General features: G+C 43.7%; 1 protein-coding gene across 1 annotated transcript in view; it reads left to right on the top strand.

Moving 5' to 3' along the window:
* Nucleotides 1–16,781, top strand: part of LOC310784527 (equilibrative nucleoside transporter 1-like) — a gene marked incomplete at both ends in the record, with an annotated part of 70,348 nt that extends 53,567 nt beyond the window's left edge. Inside the window, 8 exons of the mRNA XM_083645509.1 lie at nt 504–638; nt 2,834–2,931; nt 8,206–8,269; nt 9,859–9,926; nt 12,815–12,923; nt 13,224–13,309; nt 14,815–15,014; nt 16,670–16,781. Coding sequence (XP_083501635.1) covers nt 504–638; nt 2,834–2,931; nt 8,206–8,269; nt 9,859–9,926; nt 12,815–12,923; nt 13,224–13,309; nt 14,815–15,014; nt 16,670–16,781 — 872 coding nt within the window. The remainder of the gene's footprint in view (nt 1–503; nt 639–2,833; nt 2,932–8,205; nt 8,270–9,858; nt 9,927–12,814; nt 12,924–13,223; nt 13,310–14,814; nt 15,015–16,669) is intronic.
* Between the last annotated feature and the right edge of the window lie 3,686 nt (nt 16,782–20,467).

Raw genomic sequence — 20,467 nt, 5'->3', positions numbered from 1 at the left:
TACATGAACCGGCTATTATTAGCGCATTTGGGAGCGCATTAGCGCCCTTGCCTCACAACTTCCATTGAATTCATGCCTGGCTGCTTCACGCGTCAAGCTTGGAAAATAGGACTGAATCCTTAACGATCGCTTGAGTGTGCCTTGAGCATCCCTTGAGTGCGACACTGTGCGGCCGGTGTGAACGGCCTCGCCTGTTGGCAAGGACGCCTAAATGAAACTTGTGGGTTCAGCGTAGGTTGACCTTAGGTTGAGCGTTGCTTCGGCGTATGGTGTGAACAGGCATTTAAGTGTTTGTACCCACATTGATTATTATTGATCAGTGCTCAGTATTTGACTCCATCCCTTTTGTCTAAATACAGTCAATGAGGTTTCTATTTGAACACAATTTTTTTAATCAATCCTTACATCAAGTCAGTGTCTGTGCTGTAAGGTCAGTAGTTTCAGTCAGCAGTGTGTGTGTGTGTGTGTGTGTGTGTGTGTGTGTGTGTGTGTGTGTGTTGCAGCATTCGGGGCGGTCTTGCAGGGCAGTTTGTTTGGTATGGCGGGCAGGCTGCCTGCCTCCTACACCACGCCCATCATGAGCGGGCAGGGCCTCGCTGGGACCTTCGCCGCATTCGCCATGATCTGCGCCATCGCAAGTGAGAGAGACCAGGCACACTCTACGGGCCCTATCTTGCCCCTGGCCTTAGGCGCTAAACTGGCGTTAAACTCACAAAAACACGCTTTGCGCCTGACTCTGGAAGATAGCATCATGTTTTTAGGCCCCGAAATGCACTTTACGCCGAAGAGGCGTAAAGGATGCAACCGTGATATCATCAGTGGGCGTGTCTTATTCTAGGCTGTGAAGATGAGCAGGAAGGAGAAGAAGGCAGCGACAACATGGAGAAAAATAATTTGCAGTGGTCTGCTGAGGAAACAAAATGTTTAGTGGTGATTTGGGCATCTACCGAATTTCAAGAAAAGCTAGAATGCCGAACTTGCGGAAGAGATGACCAAGGCTGGGTTCACTCGAACGCCAGACCAAATAATTAATAAACTTAAAAAACTGAAGAAGGACTACCGAGGTAGCAAAAACGACTTGGGCAAAACGTCCTCCCACTTTGGTTCCGCTTAAACTGGTGTGAACGTGGGCTGGTTCGCCAGAAAGCACCAAGGTTCTGAGACTCCAGAACAGAGCCAGAGCCGGTTCTTTGGCTGTTGAAACACAAACTGGTTCAAGATTGGGCTCTGGCCGAGAACTGGCACTGAAAATAGGTCGGTGGAAAAGGTGTATGAGTCTGTATTGGTTCTCAGTTTAGACTGATCACTGACAGCAGGTGAGATACCAGAGCTGTCTGTCCCCATGGCTCCACCTGACCTGTGGAGTGGCACAGGGGACTAAGCTAGCACCAGTCATCTTCCGTGATTGACAGTGCTCTGCGCTCCCAGGTAGCCAGGTGGAAGTATGTGGATGACATGACCATCGCAGAACAGCACCACCTCACCCAGCCCTCCTCTCTGCAATCTGTCATGGACAAGCTGTCCTCCTGGGTTTCAAACCAGGCTATGCAGTTAAACCCTAGTAAATGTAAAGTTGTTTATGTGCATTTTTCCCACCATCCACTGCCCCCAGCCCCCCTGCTTCTTAATGACCACCATCTAGAAGTGGTGTTGTCAGTCAAGGTCCTTGGCCTAATGGATCCAAGCGAACTCGAACTGGGACCAGCAGGTCAAGCAAATGCTTTCCACTGCCAAACGTAAGCTGCACATCTTGAGTAGGCTTAAACTTTTTGGTGTAGGCAGAGCTGATCTAGTGACCATTTCCAAAACATACATGATCCAGCCCACCATAGAGTATAGTGCTCCAGTGTGGCACTCCTCCCTATCAGACTACCAATCCAATCCGCTGGAGAAAATCCAAAAAAGAGCCTGCCGCTTATTCTTGGCAATGAGTACAAACACTAGCAGCCCTCCCTCAGTATCCTCAGCATCTGCTGGCTCTCAGGGAGGAGAGAAGATCTGTGCCGATCTGAGTTACGCTCATCATGTCCAAAACTCCCACCTGAGAGAACTCCTCCCTCTTCTAATGGGTCTGTCTCTGGCCGCAGCACCAGACAGGCCAGTAAGCACCAGTCTATGCCAACAAGAACTGAGAACTTTAGGAACTCCACCATCCCCTACCTGAGCAGACTTGTAAATTACAATATGTAACTTGATCTCTTATATTTTAACCCCTCTTTTTTCAAATTATGTTTTGTGTTAACTCGATGCAATATGTTCCTGAATAAAAACTTCAACTTCAACTATCAGTCACTGTGTGCAGGTATTCTGCAACAATGTGGTGTCTTTAGGGCAAGATAGCATTGCATTTTAGATATTTTTTTCTGCAATATAATTTATAATTTGGTGGATTTATTTATTTCCCCCAGAACTGACCGGGGGGTAGAGATGTGCAGATGAGCTTTTATGCCATCCTAATCCATGTGTATGCATGAACCAACCACTCGCCATAAATCAGCGCAAATTATTTCATACTATTTATAGATCTGCGCCCACCGTGCACGCGACATTTCACTATGCTATTAAAGGAGCGAACTTACGGTTTCTGCTGCCGTTGGTGCGATCGCTGCAGTCCAAGACTCCAAATAAACTTCCATGCTGTATTATGGGGGGCGGGATATTCGCGGTCAGCGCGGTTATAACTGAGGCCCGCGCATCACTACCGGGGGGCCAGATTGATTCGGGGGCTGGACTTGGACCATGGGCCGCTAGTTGAATAGGCCTGCTGTAATGTGTAACGTAATGTAATGTAATGTAATGTAATGTAATGTAAGATGACCTCTTCCTCCTCCAGGCGGCTCGGAGATGCAGGACGCAGCGTTTGGTTACTTCATCACAGCCTGCGTTGTGATATTTCTGTCCATTCTGTCCTACATTGTGCTGCCTAAACTGGTAAGCTATCATCTATAACACATAAAAGGGCAAACCTGTGTGTGCGTGCGTGTGTGTGTGTGTGTGTGTGTGTGTGTGTATGTATATATGTATCTATCCTCTGTGTTTAATTTTCCTCACCATCGGACTGACAGCATTCATATTTGGCACAGGTACCAGCAGAGGTCTAGAGCAGATGGTGAAAGGGCGGGATTTTTGAATTAGGTCATTATGGTCGATTAGTAAAAATGGCCAAAAAATGGCCACACACACACACACACACACACACACACATATCTTATGCCCAGTGCAAGGGTAAGCGTTATCTTTGCCAGTTTTAGCACTCAAAATATATTTTTTTTATTGCCACTGGGTCAGTAAATCAAAGGACGTGTTTCAGTGCCCCAGTGGTAATTAAAAGAAAAAGAAATTGAGATTTTGAGTGCTGGAAACTAGTAAAGATAATGTTTGCCCTTGGACTGGGCGAAAGATATGGTCCACCGACAAACAGACAGACAGTGATTGCATGTGCCAACGGGCACTACCCACAGCAGCTAGCAGGTGACACCCACACCCACACACACATTTTAGCACTATATACCCACAGCATCCAGCAGGTCGCACGCACGCACGCACGCACGCACACACACACACACACACACACACACACACACACACACACACACACACACACACACACACACACACACACACACACACACACACACACACACACACACACACACACACAGAGAGACCATCAGTCAGACAGACAGACAGACAGATTGCATGCACAGATTGAAGATATAACCCTCAGTCTTTAGGTTTTGACATTGACTGCAAACGGGTTGATGTTATCTTCCCCGAAACCAAACTAATACTACTTGGCGCTTACTGTCGTCCACCAAAGCAAGATGTAAATGTATTTTTTAAGTCATCGAGGGCAATGCAAGGTGCTGCAAAAAGATTGTGTAATGGGTAAAAAATATACGTCTATAAATTCATGGGTACGGGCACAGGTAAAAATGAACTAAATGCGGGCAGGCAGTGCTTGAGAAAAACGTAGTAGCAATGTATGTTTTTGTGTTGCGCTCAGACTGAATTCACAGTCACGGTAATCTGCTACATAACGTGGGCAGTGTGTGTCTCTTGTTGGCGGAAGTCAGTCTGGTTAGGCAGAGGCAAGAGGAGAGATTGGAGTAGCATACTTTCCCCCTGTTAAACAGTTTTATGCTTTTTTCTACATTTAGCTGACATGTTTCAAGTATGCATACTGCATTGTTTGATGCTATGGACTGCACAACATAAACATTCAAAACTCGGCCGCCCAGTCAACGTGTTAGACTGGAGACGCTGTCTGGTTTCCATAACGACAACATGGGGAAAGTGCAAGTCGGTGGAGAAGTTAACGTTACTTGGACGTTGTAAAAGTGCATTTCTGTCGAGCCTGCTGCTGCCTGGGTGTGTGTGTACTGTCAATGGTTGTATGCTGTTAGTGCCCTGCATGCCCCACCCCCCTCCTCCTCCTCCTCCGTGGTGGGAGGAGTCGAGTGTCTCTGCTCTGCTGCGGTTTGCTCTGAGTTTGATCTGCACTGAAAAGTCCGCTGCCTGCACCCCCCGCTTTTTTACAGCGTGTCCTCGGCTCCCAGCTGAGAATAATGTAACTTTTCATAAAGACGCTGGTGTCGCTGTGTCGGCAACTAAATCATATGGATGGACTATCGCAGCGGACACGGATGGGGCTCAATTGTGGCAGCAGATGACTGCTGTTCACAGGCACAGCTAACGACGTTATGCTTCAAGCATATCAATGGCGATTTCCGTTTCCTCATGACTTCTTCTCTCTTTTCTCCTGGCCTTTGTCTAATCGGGAGGGCACTGTCGCCACCTAAGGGTTCTGTAAAATAGGTTAGACACATTCAATAGCTCCCATATTGTAAGAGGCGATGTAAGAGGCTTAGATCGACATTCCCCCGTCAAAATATGAATTTGGAGTTATTGACGCCATTTGGCGTCGCTGGCAGCCTACGGTAAATTTCTCCTGACGCCATTTGGCGTCGCTGGCACAAGTGTTCGAAATGGGCTTACTTGACAAGTTAATGACGTTTAAATCCTCCCTCTGTGGCGGGTCTCGTAGGGTTCCCTGTAGAACACGGCGCCCCCTCCGCGTCTTCTTCCTCCTTGTTGGGCTCCAGAGGGAGGTGGAGGGGGCTCGTGGTCTAAAAAAGGGTCATGTCGTATTAGGTTTTAAGATGGCGTCTTCCTATGTCACACTGTCTGAAGAAGGGCATGCTGCCCGAAACGTAACCACCGGTGTCAAATAAAAACACCAAAACTGGAGCCTTTGCAGTGTGCGAGCTTTATTCATTTTTCTACTATTCCTGCCTCGAGCTCTGCACCTGCCCTATTAGGTTTGGATTGTGCATGTCTTGCCTTTTTTCCATGTATTCACCTATTTTGACACAGCACTCCTGGGACTCCGTTGCAAAACCGGACCACGTGATACTGCGTAAGATTCCCTACGCCTTTTTCTACGCTACCTTTACGCTACTTTTTAACTTCTATCATGACTGACTTGCTGTCGAACACTTTTGAATTCACGGAGCAGGACTATTCCCGCATTATGCTCAAAGACACTCTCTTCAACGATACTACGGTGAGCTCTACTAACAACGGGTCTATCAAAACCCTATATAAACTCAAAGATAAGGAGGTACGTCAATATTTACATGCAGTATCTTTAAGTGACTACCTAAGAGTCAAGAGAATCCCCCGGGGACTACGGCTTGCTAAAAGCCCGATCATTGGGAGAGATAACGAAGAATATATCAAACGTTGGTGTGAGATACTAAATAAGTGCTCATTCGACCTCATGGCACTCACCATTCAGGAGTTATCCTCCCAACTGGCGAAAACAAAAGAAGAGGTTAATCTACTCCAACAACAACTCATGGCGGATGCGCCCAACAAAGACGACATGACCCGGCTGTTAAACGAATGTGAGCAGAAACAAACTGAGCTGCGAAAAGAAATAACTTTGTCTAAAAAGAAAAAATTTGACCGTGACACAAAAGACTATGAACAAGGCACAGTCTATCAGTGGAAACAGAACCTTCAATCCACACAGAGAGACGCAGGACAGAGACAACGCGGACAACGCTGGAGAAGAAGAGACCCCAGACGTTTCAGTCCATCTACATCCGCCTCCTCACGCGACATGGATGTACAAGTGTGGTAACTGCCAACAATGCAACTTCACGCGAAAAACCAACAAATTCTATCACCCACACACAGGCAAAACCTTTAACATTAAGGGGATTATCTCATGTAAAACCAGTAATGTGATCTACATGTTAAAATGCCCCTGCGGCCTGATGTACATAGGCAAAACCTCCAGACCTCTGAAGAACAGAATCTCAGAGCATAGAAGCAATATCAGGAACCATGATCCCAAGAGTCCTGTAGCTAACCACTTCAATCATATGCACCATTCTGTTGCCTCTCTCAGCTACACTGGGATAGAGCATGTGCAACTCCCACGAAGGGGGGGTGACATGAACAATCTTCTTCTAAGACGCGAGCTCTTCTGGATCTACACTCTGGACACTTTGGCACCCAGGGGCCTCAATGAGGAAATGGACATTCGTCCTTTCCTATAACTGAACTTTTTGTGTGTTGCATTCGAATGGTCTCTCTCGTTCTCTCTCTCTTTTTAACTTTATTACTCTAACTTTATTACTTCAAGCAATCGTGGTCCTGCGTTTTTTGCCATTGTTACACCGGTTTCAAACATATAGAGGCGCCTCTCTAGCGTACCCACACCTTATGACGGCCCGCTAGCCTGACGGTGGTGTTGGACCACACTATTGAGCTTTCCTCCTATTACTGTATGTACATATAGTCACACATATATATATATATATATATATCTCCTTCACATAATGCAGATCTCGCATTTAGGCATTAATACCACTTTGGAACTCATTTAATTAGCAGTACAATGCATATGTGAGTTGTCCTGCTTTATCTGTCATTTATTATAATATATTGTATTGTATTGTTCCATTTCTATCTTTGTATACTGTCATCCTGGGCACCTCCAGTGGATGCCCAGGCCCATTTTGTGGGAGATGTGTATTATTATTGTTGTTTCTCTATGGTCAGATTTGGTTCTGTCCACATAAAAGTCTGGAGTATAGCCAATATGCCACAACTGTGCTATTTTCACTTTTGATCACAATGTATAATTGTAATTGTATGTAACTTTTCTTCATCCAAGCTTTTCCTGTCACATGACCAAGTTGACCCACTTGACTGCGTCATGTGACTGTTCCATGCATGTATTTAAGATGGCGTCTTCCTATGTCACACTGTCTGAAGAAGGGCATGCTGCCCGAAACGTAACCACCGGTGTCAAATAAAAACACCAAAACTGGAGCCTTTGCAGTGTGCGAGCTTTATTCATTTTTCTACTATTCCTGCCTCGAGCTCTGCACCTGCCCTATTAGGTTTGGATTGTGCGTGTCTTGCCTTTTTTCCAGGCAGGACTCGATAAGCCTAGGCTTCTTCCTGCCCCTTTTCAAACAGTTCGCCTTTTTTATGTTTGAGTTTACGTATTTTCTTTTTGATGAAGTCTATTAGACTGTTATGTTTACTGTTTTTTTCACTTTATGTATTGTTTTAACTGTTTGAAATAAATCGTTTCAATCAATCAATCAATCAATCAATCAAATATAGCCTACATTATGTAAAGTCATTGACAAAATGTGTTTTTATTGTAAAACTAAATGTGAAGTAGGGCCAATTTATTGGAGCGGACATCACAGTATAGGACATGACAGTAGAACCGCGTTACACTGTCACTTATCTAAATCACATTAAATCTGCGAGGGATATATAGCCCCAGGATGACATATATGTTTCACATAGGGTTGTGTTTTGATTTCGCAATTTTATTTTGTCCAATATTGAAATGTTCTACAATTGCATGTTGTGTGTTAACATTACACATTACAAATTTCTCCCTTGGGAGACAAAATAAAGTAACCTTGAATAGGGCCCGTAGTCTTTCAAATTGCGTGTTTCCGCCCTCACCAATGCGTAAAGATGCACACAGTGCAGAGAGATTTATATAATAATTTAAAAAATGATATAATAAATACATACATACAATATTAAAATATTACTATAATTATTGTAATCTGTAATGTATTACTGATCGAAAATAAAATAAACTAAATTGTACAGAAGATAAACTCGCTGTCGAACTCTTTCCTGTGTCTGTGTTTTTGTTAGGAGTTCTTCCAGTTCTTCCAGAAGACGTCTGAAAAGGAGAACTCTTTAAGTCTGATGAAGAAAGGTAGGAAGAGTCGACTGTCTGGATTGCAACACCAGGTGGAGCCTTAGGCCAGAGATATACTTTATTTTACTGCACCTTCATGTGCGCATAATGGTTGCCTCTCATATCCTGCATCTGTTTGCAGCGTAGGATGCGCAGGATATGTATGCAAACACATAGCCAATCTCCACCCTTAGCCTAAAGCAGTGGTTCCAAAACTGGGGTACTACGGGGAGTACTTGAGATCAATTGAAAAACGTAAGAATAAATCTTGAAAATAAATAAAAATGTTAAAATAAATCTGGTAAGGAGCCACTACCATTTCTTATTTTGCAATGTTATATTCTTCAAAGTGTGGGTTATCATTCATTCATTGCATTGCATGGGGGGGAGATATGTACTGTATGTGTGTGTGTGTGTGTGTGAGTGTGTGTGTGTGTGTGTGTGTGTGTGTGTATATATATATATGTGTGTAAATATATATATTTACTTTCATATTCACTACATATATATATATATATATATATATATATATATATATATATATATATATATATGTATATATATATATTTACTTTACTAGCAATGTACCCGGCATTGCCCGGGCTAAATAGGTACAAAGCAATACAACTGCGTCTTTTGCTTGGCCGGAAATTATGGTGGTGTCCAGATGGTTTGCAGGATTATCCAACCTGCCTTGATCGTCCCTGGGTCCTAACCCACCGCCATGCAAATATTTAGTCCAATCCAACCTGGGGTGTGGGCGTAAGGTGGCTTTCAGGATTTTCCAGGACCTTCCAGGTAGTTACAGGACTTGATGACCTGGCAATGACCTTCCCTGGATCATAACCCACCGCCATGCACATTTTCAGCCCAATTCCACCTGGGGAGAGGGCGTGAGGTGTTTTCCAGGACTTTCCCGGTGGTTCCCAGGACTTGATGACGTGCTCGTGACCTTCCCCGGATCAGAACCCCCCACCATGCAGAATTGCAGCCCAATCTGACCTGGGGTGATGGGTGTGAGGTGTTTTCCAGTTGATGAAGGGCCTATGACCTTCCCCAGATCATAACCTCCCTGACAGGCAAAATGTCAGGCCAATCCATCATGGGGTGTGTGTGTGTGTGTGTGTGTGTGGGCGTGAGGTGTTTTGCAGGACTTTCCAGGTGGTTCCAGGACTTGATGACGTGCCCCAGATCATTAGCCTCACCATGTAAAATGGCAGGCTAATTTCAGGCCAACTTCTACTTTATTGTGTAGATCAGGGATGGGCAACTTTCATGATAGAGAGGGCCACACAAAGAATTCCTCACTACCAGAGGGCCAGATTTTGCTGAGGGCTGGGGGCCGAACGGCGCCGAGTCCCTCACGTACTGTGAGGGAAGCTGCGGAAGCCCCCAAATAGCCAAAAAGGGCGAGCAGACATTTCAATCATCAAGACAGCCAGAAAAATAGCTAAAGGGGTCCTATCTCCTCTGATACACATGACTGTAACTAATGTATGTATGTATAGATAGATAGATAGATAGATAGATAGATAGATAGATAGATAGATAGATAGATATGTATACATACAACATATATATATATATATATTCTCATCTCTCCTCAGAGAGCAGCGCGGCTGAAGCGGCACATGGCGGCGGCCAGAGTGTTTCCATCCTGAGAATCTTCAAGAAGGTCAAACACATTTAGATGTTTCTCCACAGCAGAACCAGCTTCACACTGCACAGCAATTATTTCCCAGGTTTCATGGTACTTAGCAGAGTAGCTGTTCTAGGTCCTATAGATGTAAGAATCAGGAAGCAATTAACATGTATGAAGCATTACATGTAACGTACTGTAACTCAGTCTGTGGCTTGATTTTTCACAGGCACTCGGGCCAAGTTTCGTGGAACCTCTGTGCGTTCCTGAGCTAGCCTTTCAGCGCCTCAGCCAGCCAGTAAATAAAACCAGATAAGAAGATCCACAGGCTACTAGTAGCTAAGAAACAGAGTCCACGAATGTCGGCAAATGGGCCACCACAACACAGAGTCCCCTAAAACATCCACCTGAGCAGAAACAAACAAAAAAAAGTTTTATCTAGTGAAGCCCTTCTGGCCAAGCAATGTGACCCACGATCTGGTTGCTCGCATTCTCTGTGTGCTTCTGCTTCAGAGTCACCATCGGGACATGCGTGTGTGTGTGTGTGTGTGTGTGTGTGTGTGTGTGTGTGTGTGTGTGTGTGTGTGTGTGTGTGTGTGTGTGTGTTGTAGCGAGTTTGACCCTTTTAGTTTAAGGGAAAGTGGGGTGCAAGTCAGAGTCTCGTCTGACAAATAATAATAATAAATTCGAAATCAAATAATTCAGTCAAACCATACAAACAATGTAGCAGACAGCAATAGCATAGCAATATGACACAAGAAACCAGCACTGCAAAAAACAAACAGCCAACAACTCACTTTTCTATTTGTATTGCATACGTGAAATTAATGAACATTACACACACAGATCATGTGTGTGTGCGTGTGTGTGCGTGCGTGCGTGCGTGCGTGAGTGAGTGAGTGCGTGTCCGTATAGCCCCACAGTCAAGAGTTCAATCCAGTTCAGAGGCAATCCAGTACAAAGTTCGTTACAAAGTTAAATCCAGTTCCCAAAACACAGGGTAATGCAACGTACAGTAAATCCAGTCCGGGTTTTACCGCGGATCCACCCAAGTCAACACAGCAAAACAGGAATTTGATACACAGCACAGTACGTTCAGTTTGTATCATGTGTCTCAGCGTCAACTACTCACGGTAGCCGTTACTCAGTCAGTTGTCAAGGAGAGATTGTGTCAACAGCCTTGGCTGCCTTAGGCTGAGTCATCATGGAGGACGACTCCTGGAACTCCGAGGGAAAATAAACTACACTGTTTCAGGAAATCCCAATCCTTCTCCAGGGCGGACTACTATCAATCTTCTCACGATTTGGCTACACAACGCGGACTTATCACGCACGGACGCCGATCGCTTATTAAAGATGAGTTTAACTTTTGTCTGCACACACACTGACAGCTGCCAGCTCGCTGGTCTGACACACACTACTACTACTAGTAGTTTTCCGGGTGGTTGGTTCACACTACGCGGGTTTTTTTGGAGAGGGCTGTGATTGGATTATGGGACTCTGTGGGTGGTAACATTGAGAGTCATGAATGAACTCCTGATGAGTGGGTGGTGACGTTCATTGAAACGAGCTGGTCGTTACAGTGTGTGTGTGTGTGTGTGTGTGTGTGTGTGTGTGTGTGTGTGTGTGTGTGTGTGTGTGTGTGTGTGTGTGTGTGTGTGTGTGTGTGTGTGTGTGTGTGTGTGTGTGTGTGTGTGTGTGTGTGTGTGTGTGTGTGTGTGTGTGTGTGTGTGTGTGTGCGTGTGTCTCTCTCTCAGATCTGGGTGCTCGCATTCTCTGCTTCTGCTTCACCGTCACCACTCACCATCGGGACATACGTGTGTGTGTGTGTGTGTGTGTGTCTCTCTCTCTCAGATCTGGGTGCTCGCATTCTCTGTGTGCTTCTGCTTCACCGTCACCATCGGGACATACGTGTGTGTGTGTGTGTGTGTGTGTGTGTGTGTGTGTGTGTGTGTGTCTCCCTCTCTCTCAGATCTGGGTGCTTGCATTCTCTGCTTCTGCTTCACCGTCACGTACGGTGGCGCAGTCAGTAGCGCTGTCGCCTCACAGCTAGAAGGTTCTGAGTTCGATTCTCGCCTGGGACGCTGTGGGCGCTGGAGTTGTGACCCCCCCATATCTTCAGTGCCCACTGCCCAGGTGGGCTATCTCATCGAAAGGGCCTTTCTGTGTGGAGTTTGCATGTTCTCCCCGTACCCCCCAGGGGGTTCCTCTGTACATAACCCCCCACTAAAAACATGGAGACGATCGTCATCCGACCAGTGACGACAACATCTGAAGTTGGTCCAATGATGGTCCAATGATGGTCCACGGGCGCTGGAAAGAAAAAGCGACCACTGCTCCTGGCCTGCCCCCTGGAGAAAAGGACAAGCCTGGATGGGTCAAATGCAGAGGACATATTACACCGGCCACCAGCATGAGTGTGTGTTGTGGCCGCATGCATGTGTTGTAGTGTTCGTGTGACAATAAAGACAGGCTTCTGTGTGTGTGTGTGTGTGTGTGTGTGTGTGTGTGTGTGTGTGTGTGTGTGTGTGTGTGTGTGTGTGTGTGTGTGTGTGTGTGTGTGTGTGTGTGTGTGTGTGTGTGTGTGTGTGTGTGTGTGTGTGTGTGTGTGTGTGTGTGTGTGTGTGTGTGTGTGCGCGTGTGTGTGGGGGGGCGGCTTTAGCTCAGGAGGTAGAGCGGGTCGGCCAATGACGCAAGGGTTGGCGGTTCGATCCCCGCTCCCTCCCAGCCGCTGTCGTGTCCTTGGGCAAGACACTTAACCCTCCTTGCTCCCGATGGTGTGTAGGCACCCTGCGTGGTAGCCTGCCGCCATTGGTGTGTGAATGGGTGAATGTAGACTATCTACTGATTGTAAAGCACTTTGGATAAAAGCGCTATATAAATGCAGGCCATTTACCATTTACCATGTGTGTCTCCTCTCTCAGATCTGGGTGCTCGCATTCTCTGTGTGCTTCTGCTTCACCGTCACCATCGGGACATACCCGGCTGTCACTGCCGACGCCAAATCCACCATCGCTAATGACGGCTCCTGGGGTACACACACACACACAGTTCTTAGAGCGGTCAGACCGCTGGACCGATGCATCAAGCTCCTTTAATGTATTAAAATTTAGAGAAAGTTCATGCGCTAAACCACAGTTAGGAAGACGGAGACTGGTGCTCAACAGTTGAGGAACCTTATGATGCTCCTTTAATGTATATTGATCTGTCAGATCAGAGCGCCAAAAATCAGAACTGGGCCATTTAAATGCCAGGTCTGAAAGGGCCTTGCTTACTCAATCTGCTTAATCAGCATTTCAGTGGCTTCCATTATATTTTGTTTTGTGTCCTCAGAGCTCTACTTCATCCCAGTCTCCTGCTTCCTGCTCTTCAACCTGTGTGACTGGGCCGGCAGGAGCCTGACTGCTGCGTGTATGTGGGTCAGTACACAAACACAACACTACACAAACACAACACAATATAACTAATATACAACCACAACATCAAAGCTTATTAAGGGCCACACCTCAGCCACGCCTCCTACAGCTATACTATGCCTCCCCAGGCACGACCAATCTAATTGACCTATATATACTGACCTAAGTAACCCTCTACCCCATCTTGGCGTGCATTCAGCACCCCCCCCACCCTCCTCTCTCTTCCCATCTCCTCTCTCTCTCATCTTCTCCTCCACAGGACACTAAGGCCCCGTTTACACGGCAACGCTACCTGCATAAAATTGCAAACTTTTTTAGCGTTAGTGCCTTCTTCCTTTTACATGGGAATGGCGTTCTTGGGGCATGAAAATGCAAAAAAGTGAAAACAGCTCCCAGAGTGGAATTCTTTGATAACGCTGCCCCTTACTGTTGCCATTTAAAGTGGAGAAACGCAATTCAAGTGATGACACAGTCCCCCTTCACCATGACAATGGTAGTGTTGTGCTCGTAGGAGCTGGTTTGGTTATGAAATATGATTATTAATAATTATTCATTATTAATATTCATGAAAGTCTCAGATTTGACAGAAAATATTGTATTCTCTGTAAGATTCGGGGCACCAGCGTGGATAAGGCCACACACCTGTCTAAAAGTCAAGTTATGACTATTTTAGACACCAAACCAAATTATCTATCAGTCTCATAATGATATAATGTACATTGTACAGTTAATTGAAGGGTCAAAGTCCATAAGCTTCTGTCACAGATTTCCACAGATAAAATACCTCATGAACAATAACCAAGATTCATAGAATTATGTAATAAAAAGATTTAATTAATCACAATATCAATGGACATTAACATAATGATTAAAATGTCAGTTAATCACATCTAATTCTACAACTAATAATCTATCACATATATAGCTAAACATTACATCAATTGTGTCTGTGTGTGTGTGTGTGTATGAGTATGTGTATAATTTTGATATAATTAATCTTCACATTGGCATGTAGCCTATTCATTAAAGACATTTCTTTTAACAGTGCAAACAGCAATTTTACATAGCTATTCTTTTGAATAGAACAGACCTGCAAGAGTTTACATCATTAGTGCAAAAGAAATTTAGATTTCAGATGAAATCTTCTGAATAAAAGGATAATTAGCTTATTGAAAATTATGGATTTAGACGTAGAAGTAGAAAAGCTAAATAAAGACAATCACAATGTTGCAAGTGCAATCAAACCGAGTAAATATATATACAATATGTACATGAGGGGAGGAGTGTTCCGTGGATAATACATATGAATTTACAACCACAATTGAATTTACAACCACAACTAATATACGTACAACCACATTATCACCAATATACAGTACAACCACAACCTAACTAATATACAACCACATTATCACTATTATCTCTCTCTCCCTCTTTCTGTATCACTCTCTCTCTCTCTCTCTCTCTCTTTCTCTCTCTCTCTCTTGTCTCTCTCTCTCTCTCTCCAGCCGGGGCAGGACAGTAAGTTGTTGCCTCTATTGGTCGCGGGCCGCCTGCTCTTTGTTCCTCTCTTCATGCTGTGTAACATTCAGCCTCGCTCCATCCTGCCCGTCTTCTTCAGGAACGATGTCTGGTTCATCCTCTTCATGACACTGTTCGCCTCCAGCAACGGATACCTAGCCAGCCTCTGCATGTGCTACGGCCCCAAGTGAGACCCGCCCCTTTTCTCTGGCCAGCCTCTGCATGTGCTACGGCCCTAAGTGAGACCCGCCCATTTTCTCTGGCCAGCCTCTGTGTTTTGCTCGCACCTGTGTTTATTCTGCCTTTCAAAAGGGTCTATTAGGCCTATTTGTTGTCATCTTCTCATTCTTTCAGTTATTTCTGCTTACTTGTAAGATTATGTTGACTGGAAAGTCCTCCTTCTGAGGAAAACAAGGTCTAGCACCCTATGGTTTTTCTAGAAATGTGATGATCAAAACAGCGTTTCTAATCATGAATGATTGTGATTCTATTTACTCTTCTATTTTTTCTCCATGCAGAGAAACCACATCCAACTATTTAAAAATGCTCTCTGAATTATCCTTGCACTGTGTATAAGTTACTCTAGGATTGGGTAAGGGGTTGATCATGGGAAGCTGTCCTGTTTGGGCCGCGGGGGAGGGGTGTGTGAATGTGCAACATGTCCAAGGCAATAATATGAAGGAAATAACACACCAAATGTTTTTAAGAGATTATTGCAGGGACCTCAATTTTGAGAACCACTGACTTAAAGCGCATGGTTTTGCGCAGCCACAACTTGGAGCCTTGCCGCCGCCGAGCGGCAACAGCGAGACTGTGCATACTCAAACGTAACTTGTCCAAAACGTTATCGTGTCGTTTACCAAGAACTTGCAATCATGTCGTTGGGGGAACATTTTATTGTGCCTCCATTTCAAAACTCATTCCGGTGAGCCTGCAGAAGGCTTTGCTAGATGAGGGACAAGCACGTTAAATGAGGAAATGGCATTTCCTCATTCCTCACAACAATGAATTGACGGCGCAGAGTCACATTTTCGACGTGCTGCACACCCCCTTCGCCCAGCTGCGGCGAGCCCCTCGGCGCAGTCAGCGCCGCCGATTTCGCTCGAGCATAATTTGCGCTTAAGACTTAAGAGAAGCGGGTGTTTGCCACTGGGTTGTGCATACAGTCTCCCGTCTGTCAGCGGGGTGACAGACTGACAGCTGGAGTGGTTGGGGAGTGGTTAATGTAAATGTGGAGCTATTGTTCACACCCCCATGGCTGCCAGGTGTGAAAAAGTTCCTTTCTTTGCTTTGAGGTCGATTTTCTCAGGATCTTCATACTTTTAGGAGTGTGAACATTCAAATGAGCATACTGTATCTTCTTCAATTATTTTCAGATTTCAATGTGTGACACATCGTTTGAAAACATACAATCTGCGTATCAAGTCAAGTCAAGTTTATTTGTATAGCCCTAATTCACAAGCATGTCTCAGTGGACTTCACAGAGAATATGTCTAGCTAAATCTAGCTGACACAACAATAGCAATTACAGTAGTAATAATGTCAACATGATTGAACAATCGTATGATAGAGACAGAAAGAGAAAGAGAGTGAGAAAGGGGGATGGAAATGTGGGGGGGGAGAGAGCAGGGAAAGGGATGGGGTGGGGAGGGAGCAGGGAAGGGAGAGCGGGGGGATGTGGGGGATTATTATCATTCATAAAAAAAGACCTTGCCCCACTTTCTACACAAATTACCAGTCCCACGGGGAGGGGGGGTGACTATTTATAATAAATGTAGCAGTGTATTATTTAATGACCTGCAGTGAAGCTCCTCTGAAGCTTCTCCTCCTGTCCGTCTTCAGGAAGGTTCTCCCTCAGGAGGCGGAGACAGCTGGTGCCATCATGGCCTTGTTCCTGTCTCTGGGTCTGGCTCTGGGAGCGGCGCTGTCCTTCCTGTTCAGAGCACTGGTGTGACCCGGTCTGGTCTGAGCTGAAAAGCATGTGTTAAGTTTTGCGGCTTAAGTTGTGATGTTTAGGCGAAAAACTTAACACAAGTTTTTTCGTCTGGGAAACAACTGGGAGCAAACTGCCATCTGACAGTCAGCAACACTGAGAACAGCACTGTGTTAAAGTATCTGAGGATGTTCACACACTACAGCTTTATCACATTTACCCTATTTCCTCTAATATTATTTTGCTTAACTGCAGAGGGTGCCAGGCCTTTATTGGCAGCAGGTTTATATTACAGACATACCTTTATTTCCAATTCCCTCTGCGTATATTTGCTCATATTTTAGTATGAAGCCTCCATGTTTTCTGATCTGCTTCTGTTGTTGTTTTGTTGTTTTTCTTTACTGCAATACATTATGATAATTACGGTACAGTAATCGGCGACGACATGCTCCAGAGAAAAAAGGAAAAGTCAGCCACTGATACTTGCATAGGTGCCCATATGGTCCTTCAAATGTAGCTACTGCCATCTTGTGACACTTGTGCATTACTACAAACTGCAGTTACATTATATAACAGTCATGAGTCATGAGTTTACCAGTATGCAAGTTGTTTTTCCTTAGTTTTTTGCCTGTATTTGTGGCCAGTCTTTATTTGTTTGTGTCAGCCACACCCATGACCATTAACGGATGGCCAGAACCCAGCTTTTAATTGGCCATTAGTGGAAATACGGTATCTCAAATTACTTCTCTGCTCAGATGTCAATGTTAAACTCCAGTCAGGAGGTGGCGAGTGTTTCCAGAGTCAAATCAACAGATGCTCCGTGGGCAGGGGCACATGCTCTATGGGCGAAACCAAAATTTTGCTGTACGTGGGGCTAAATGCTCTGTGGTTTAAATTAACGGCTTTGTGGCGTTTCTGCTCAAACTAGAACAATAATTATATATTTATTTTCTCCACTCATTTTGTTTTGGTTTCATTTGCTGGAGTGTGTGTTCATCCTTCACAATATAATTTAGAAGCGACATATTCTGTCATGTATTCAGTATGCATCGTGTAGGATTCCTTACAACTGACACTTGATATTGACTTTGCAACTTTGAATTGCATTTATTCTAATATGTATTTGTATATTATTATCAGCAACAATACTGTGTATCCACACTTTAAGTAATTTAAGTTAATATTGATATTTTGCCAAATGACAAAGTGAAACCTATTTTGAAAAAACTAACCAACAAACTGAAATTTCATGCGTTTACCCTAATTACAATAAACATTAATATGAGCATCATGACATCACAATGGTAACATCACGACACCGACATGACAGTCATGAGTAGGAAAAAACATGGTTGGTAATAGCATCAGCTATAGACAGGTAACAGCAAATAGCATTAACAACTACTTTATTGGTATGCTTGCTGATTGGTCTGAAAGCATACTACCGGTAAGTTGAAAAAATAATCATATACTATAATCTTATTTTTCTTGCAATATACAGATCATTTCCCAAAAATTTGAATATCATGGAAAAGTTAGTTTTTCCCCATAATTCCTTTCAAAAAGTGAAACTTTCATAGATTATAGATTCATTACACACAAAGTGAAATATTTCTAGCCTTTATATATAGAATACCTGTATTTTGCTTAGTACTCATTGTTATTGTTATTATCATTACTATCAATATTATCAATATTATATATCAAGAAAAAAGAAAATAATGATAGTAATAATAATAATAATAAAAAAAAAAATGAATGTAAAAAGGGTAGGCGCTATAAGCGTTTGCTTCAGCCTACTCCTTTTCGGTCTTTTCAGGCTTGTATAACACCCAACCAGCAATCACTGTTTGTTCTCTTATTTTGTTTTCTTGCTTTTCTTTAATCACAACTGTATTGAGCTGTACTTGTGAAATTGACCGAAATAAACTAAACTAAACTAAACTAAACTAAACTATTTGTTTCATTTTTCATAATTTTGGCCTATACAGCCCCAGAAAACCCCCAAAACAGTATTTCAAGAAATTAGAATAGTGTGAAGAAAATCAGCAGTTACTTCTCAGTTATGACTGACTCCAGCCTCAGTCCACTCCCTCTGAATCTCTGCCAAATGTTTGAATCGTCTTTGCTTGACAATCCGCTGAAGCACACGGTCATCCATGGTATTTGCATGATATTCAGATTTTTGGGATAGGATCTGTATGATGTGGGTGGCCATGTTGAAATGGCATCAAATGATGAACTGGGGAGCAACTGGAGATTCAGAATTCATACCCTAGTTTCCGACTTGGAACTCCGAGTTGAGAAGCCATTTTATTGTATTTTTCCTAGTAGGAAGTGGGAAACTCTGACCTCCTTATAATCGAATGCAGCATTAGTTATGGTGAAACACAATGTTTTGTGCAAAAAGTTGACTGTGTTGTCACATTATAGTACAGTAGTATAGTATTGCCGTATGTAGTAGCCTAGTATAGTAGTTGTATAGTATGCAGTACAGTCGCATTGTGCACCAGAATGTAGGTGAAAGGTAGTATAGTATAGTATACGTTTGCAGTAGCCTATGTATAGTTGTCAGTCTCACCTCTGCATTCATCAGAAACAGATTGACTCCAGCAGTGGATCTTCTACTCTGACAACTGCAGACAAAGCAGAAAAGAGGCTTCAATCATGCAATAACATTGAAGTTATTCACTATGTAAAGACCTGCAGACAAAATATTAATATGCTATTTTTTTAATTGAAATAACTTTTGATTTATGATTGATTGTGCACATTGTTTATTACAGATAAAGCACACTACCTCTACCATTTTGTGGAGCATGAAAGCGGAAATGTTTCAGTTCCACTGCACTGTGCCCTAACCAACCCACAGAGGACTTCCTGTGCCAAACAGTAACATGTCAATAAATACAACTTTTTTTTTTTTTTTTAGGAAGGGAGTCTTGCCGGAGTCTTGACGTTTTTTGGGACGTTTGGATGATTTTTAGCCATATTTAGAGGAATATCTCATTTTAAATTAACATTAGGATTATACTGTAGTGATGTCATTATTCAGTATTTTCTCCTTTTCGCACTCACTTGGTGACCTGCTCTCCCTTTAGGTCGTTTTACAATTACACTACAACAGACAGCAACAGAGGCAGTTGCCCCCTCAGATTTTGAAAAAAACAATATTTGTTTTTTTTAGGGGGACAAAACACACAAACACACACGGTCGCATCTGCACACAGAAAACAAATCAATCCTGCCCAAGTCCCACACAAATAAATGGATCATGCTGTGTCGGCTTTAAACCGCGGTACCACTCCAACTTCAAAGATGGAAAATAATATAGCCTACTTCAACTCAAAATGAACTCTCACACCCTAAACATAAAGAAAGAGAACAAAACCCCCACTTCTTACGCATTCAAAAGTGATCAAATATTGATCGAGACTATAGCCTATTCAACCTTTCATATACTAGGCCTAACGAGAAACACCAAGTCACAAATGCAACCCCAAAGATAGCAATAAACAAATTCCTATTAAACTTGATTTGAATGTCAAAATATGTTCACAATAGGCCTACTTAACATAAAAAGCAAAGCTATAACCTAACGGCTGTGACACTCCATATTATTAAGGCTGATACCATCAGCCTTCCTCCGGCCTGCTGTAGCCTATGAGCTGAGCCCACAAACACACACAGTCACACACGCACGACAG

Source organism: Poromitra crassiceps (assembly GCF_964638095.1).
Source record: "Poromitra crassiceps genome assembly, chromosome: 10".
Lineage (NCBI taxonomy): Eukaryota > Metazoa > Chordata > Actinopteri > Beryciformes > Melamphaidae > Poromitra > Poromitra crassiceps.
Note: the sequence above shows the minus strand (reverse complement) of the source record. Positions and strands in the feature narration are given on the sequence as shown.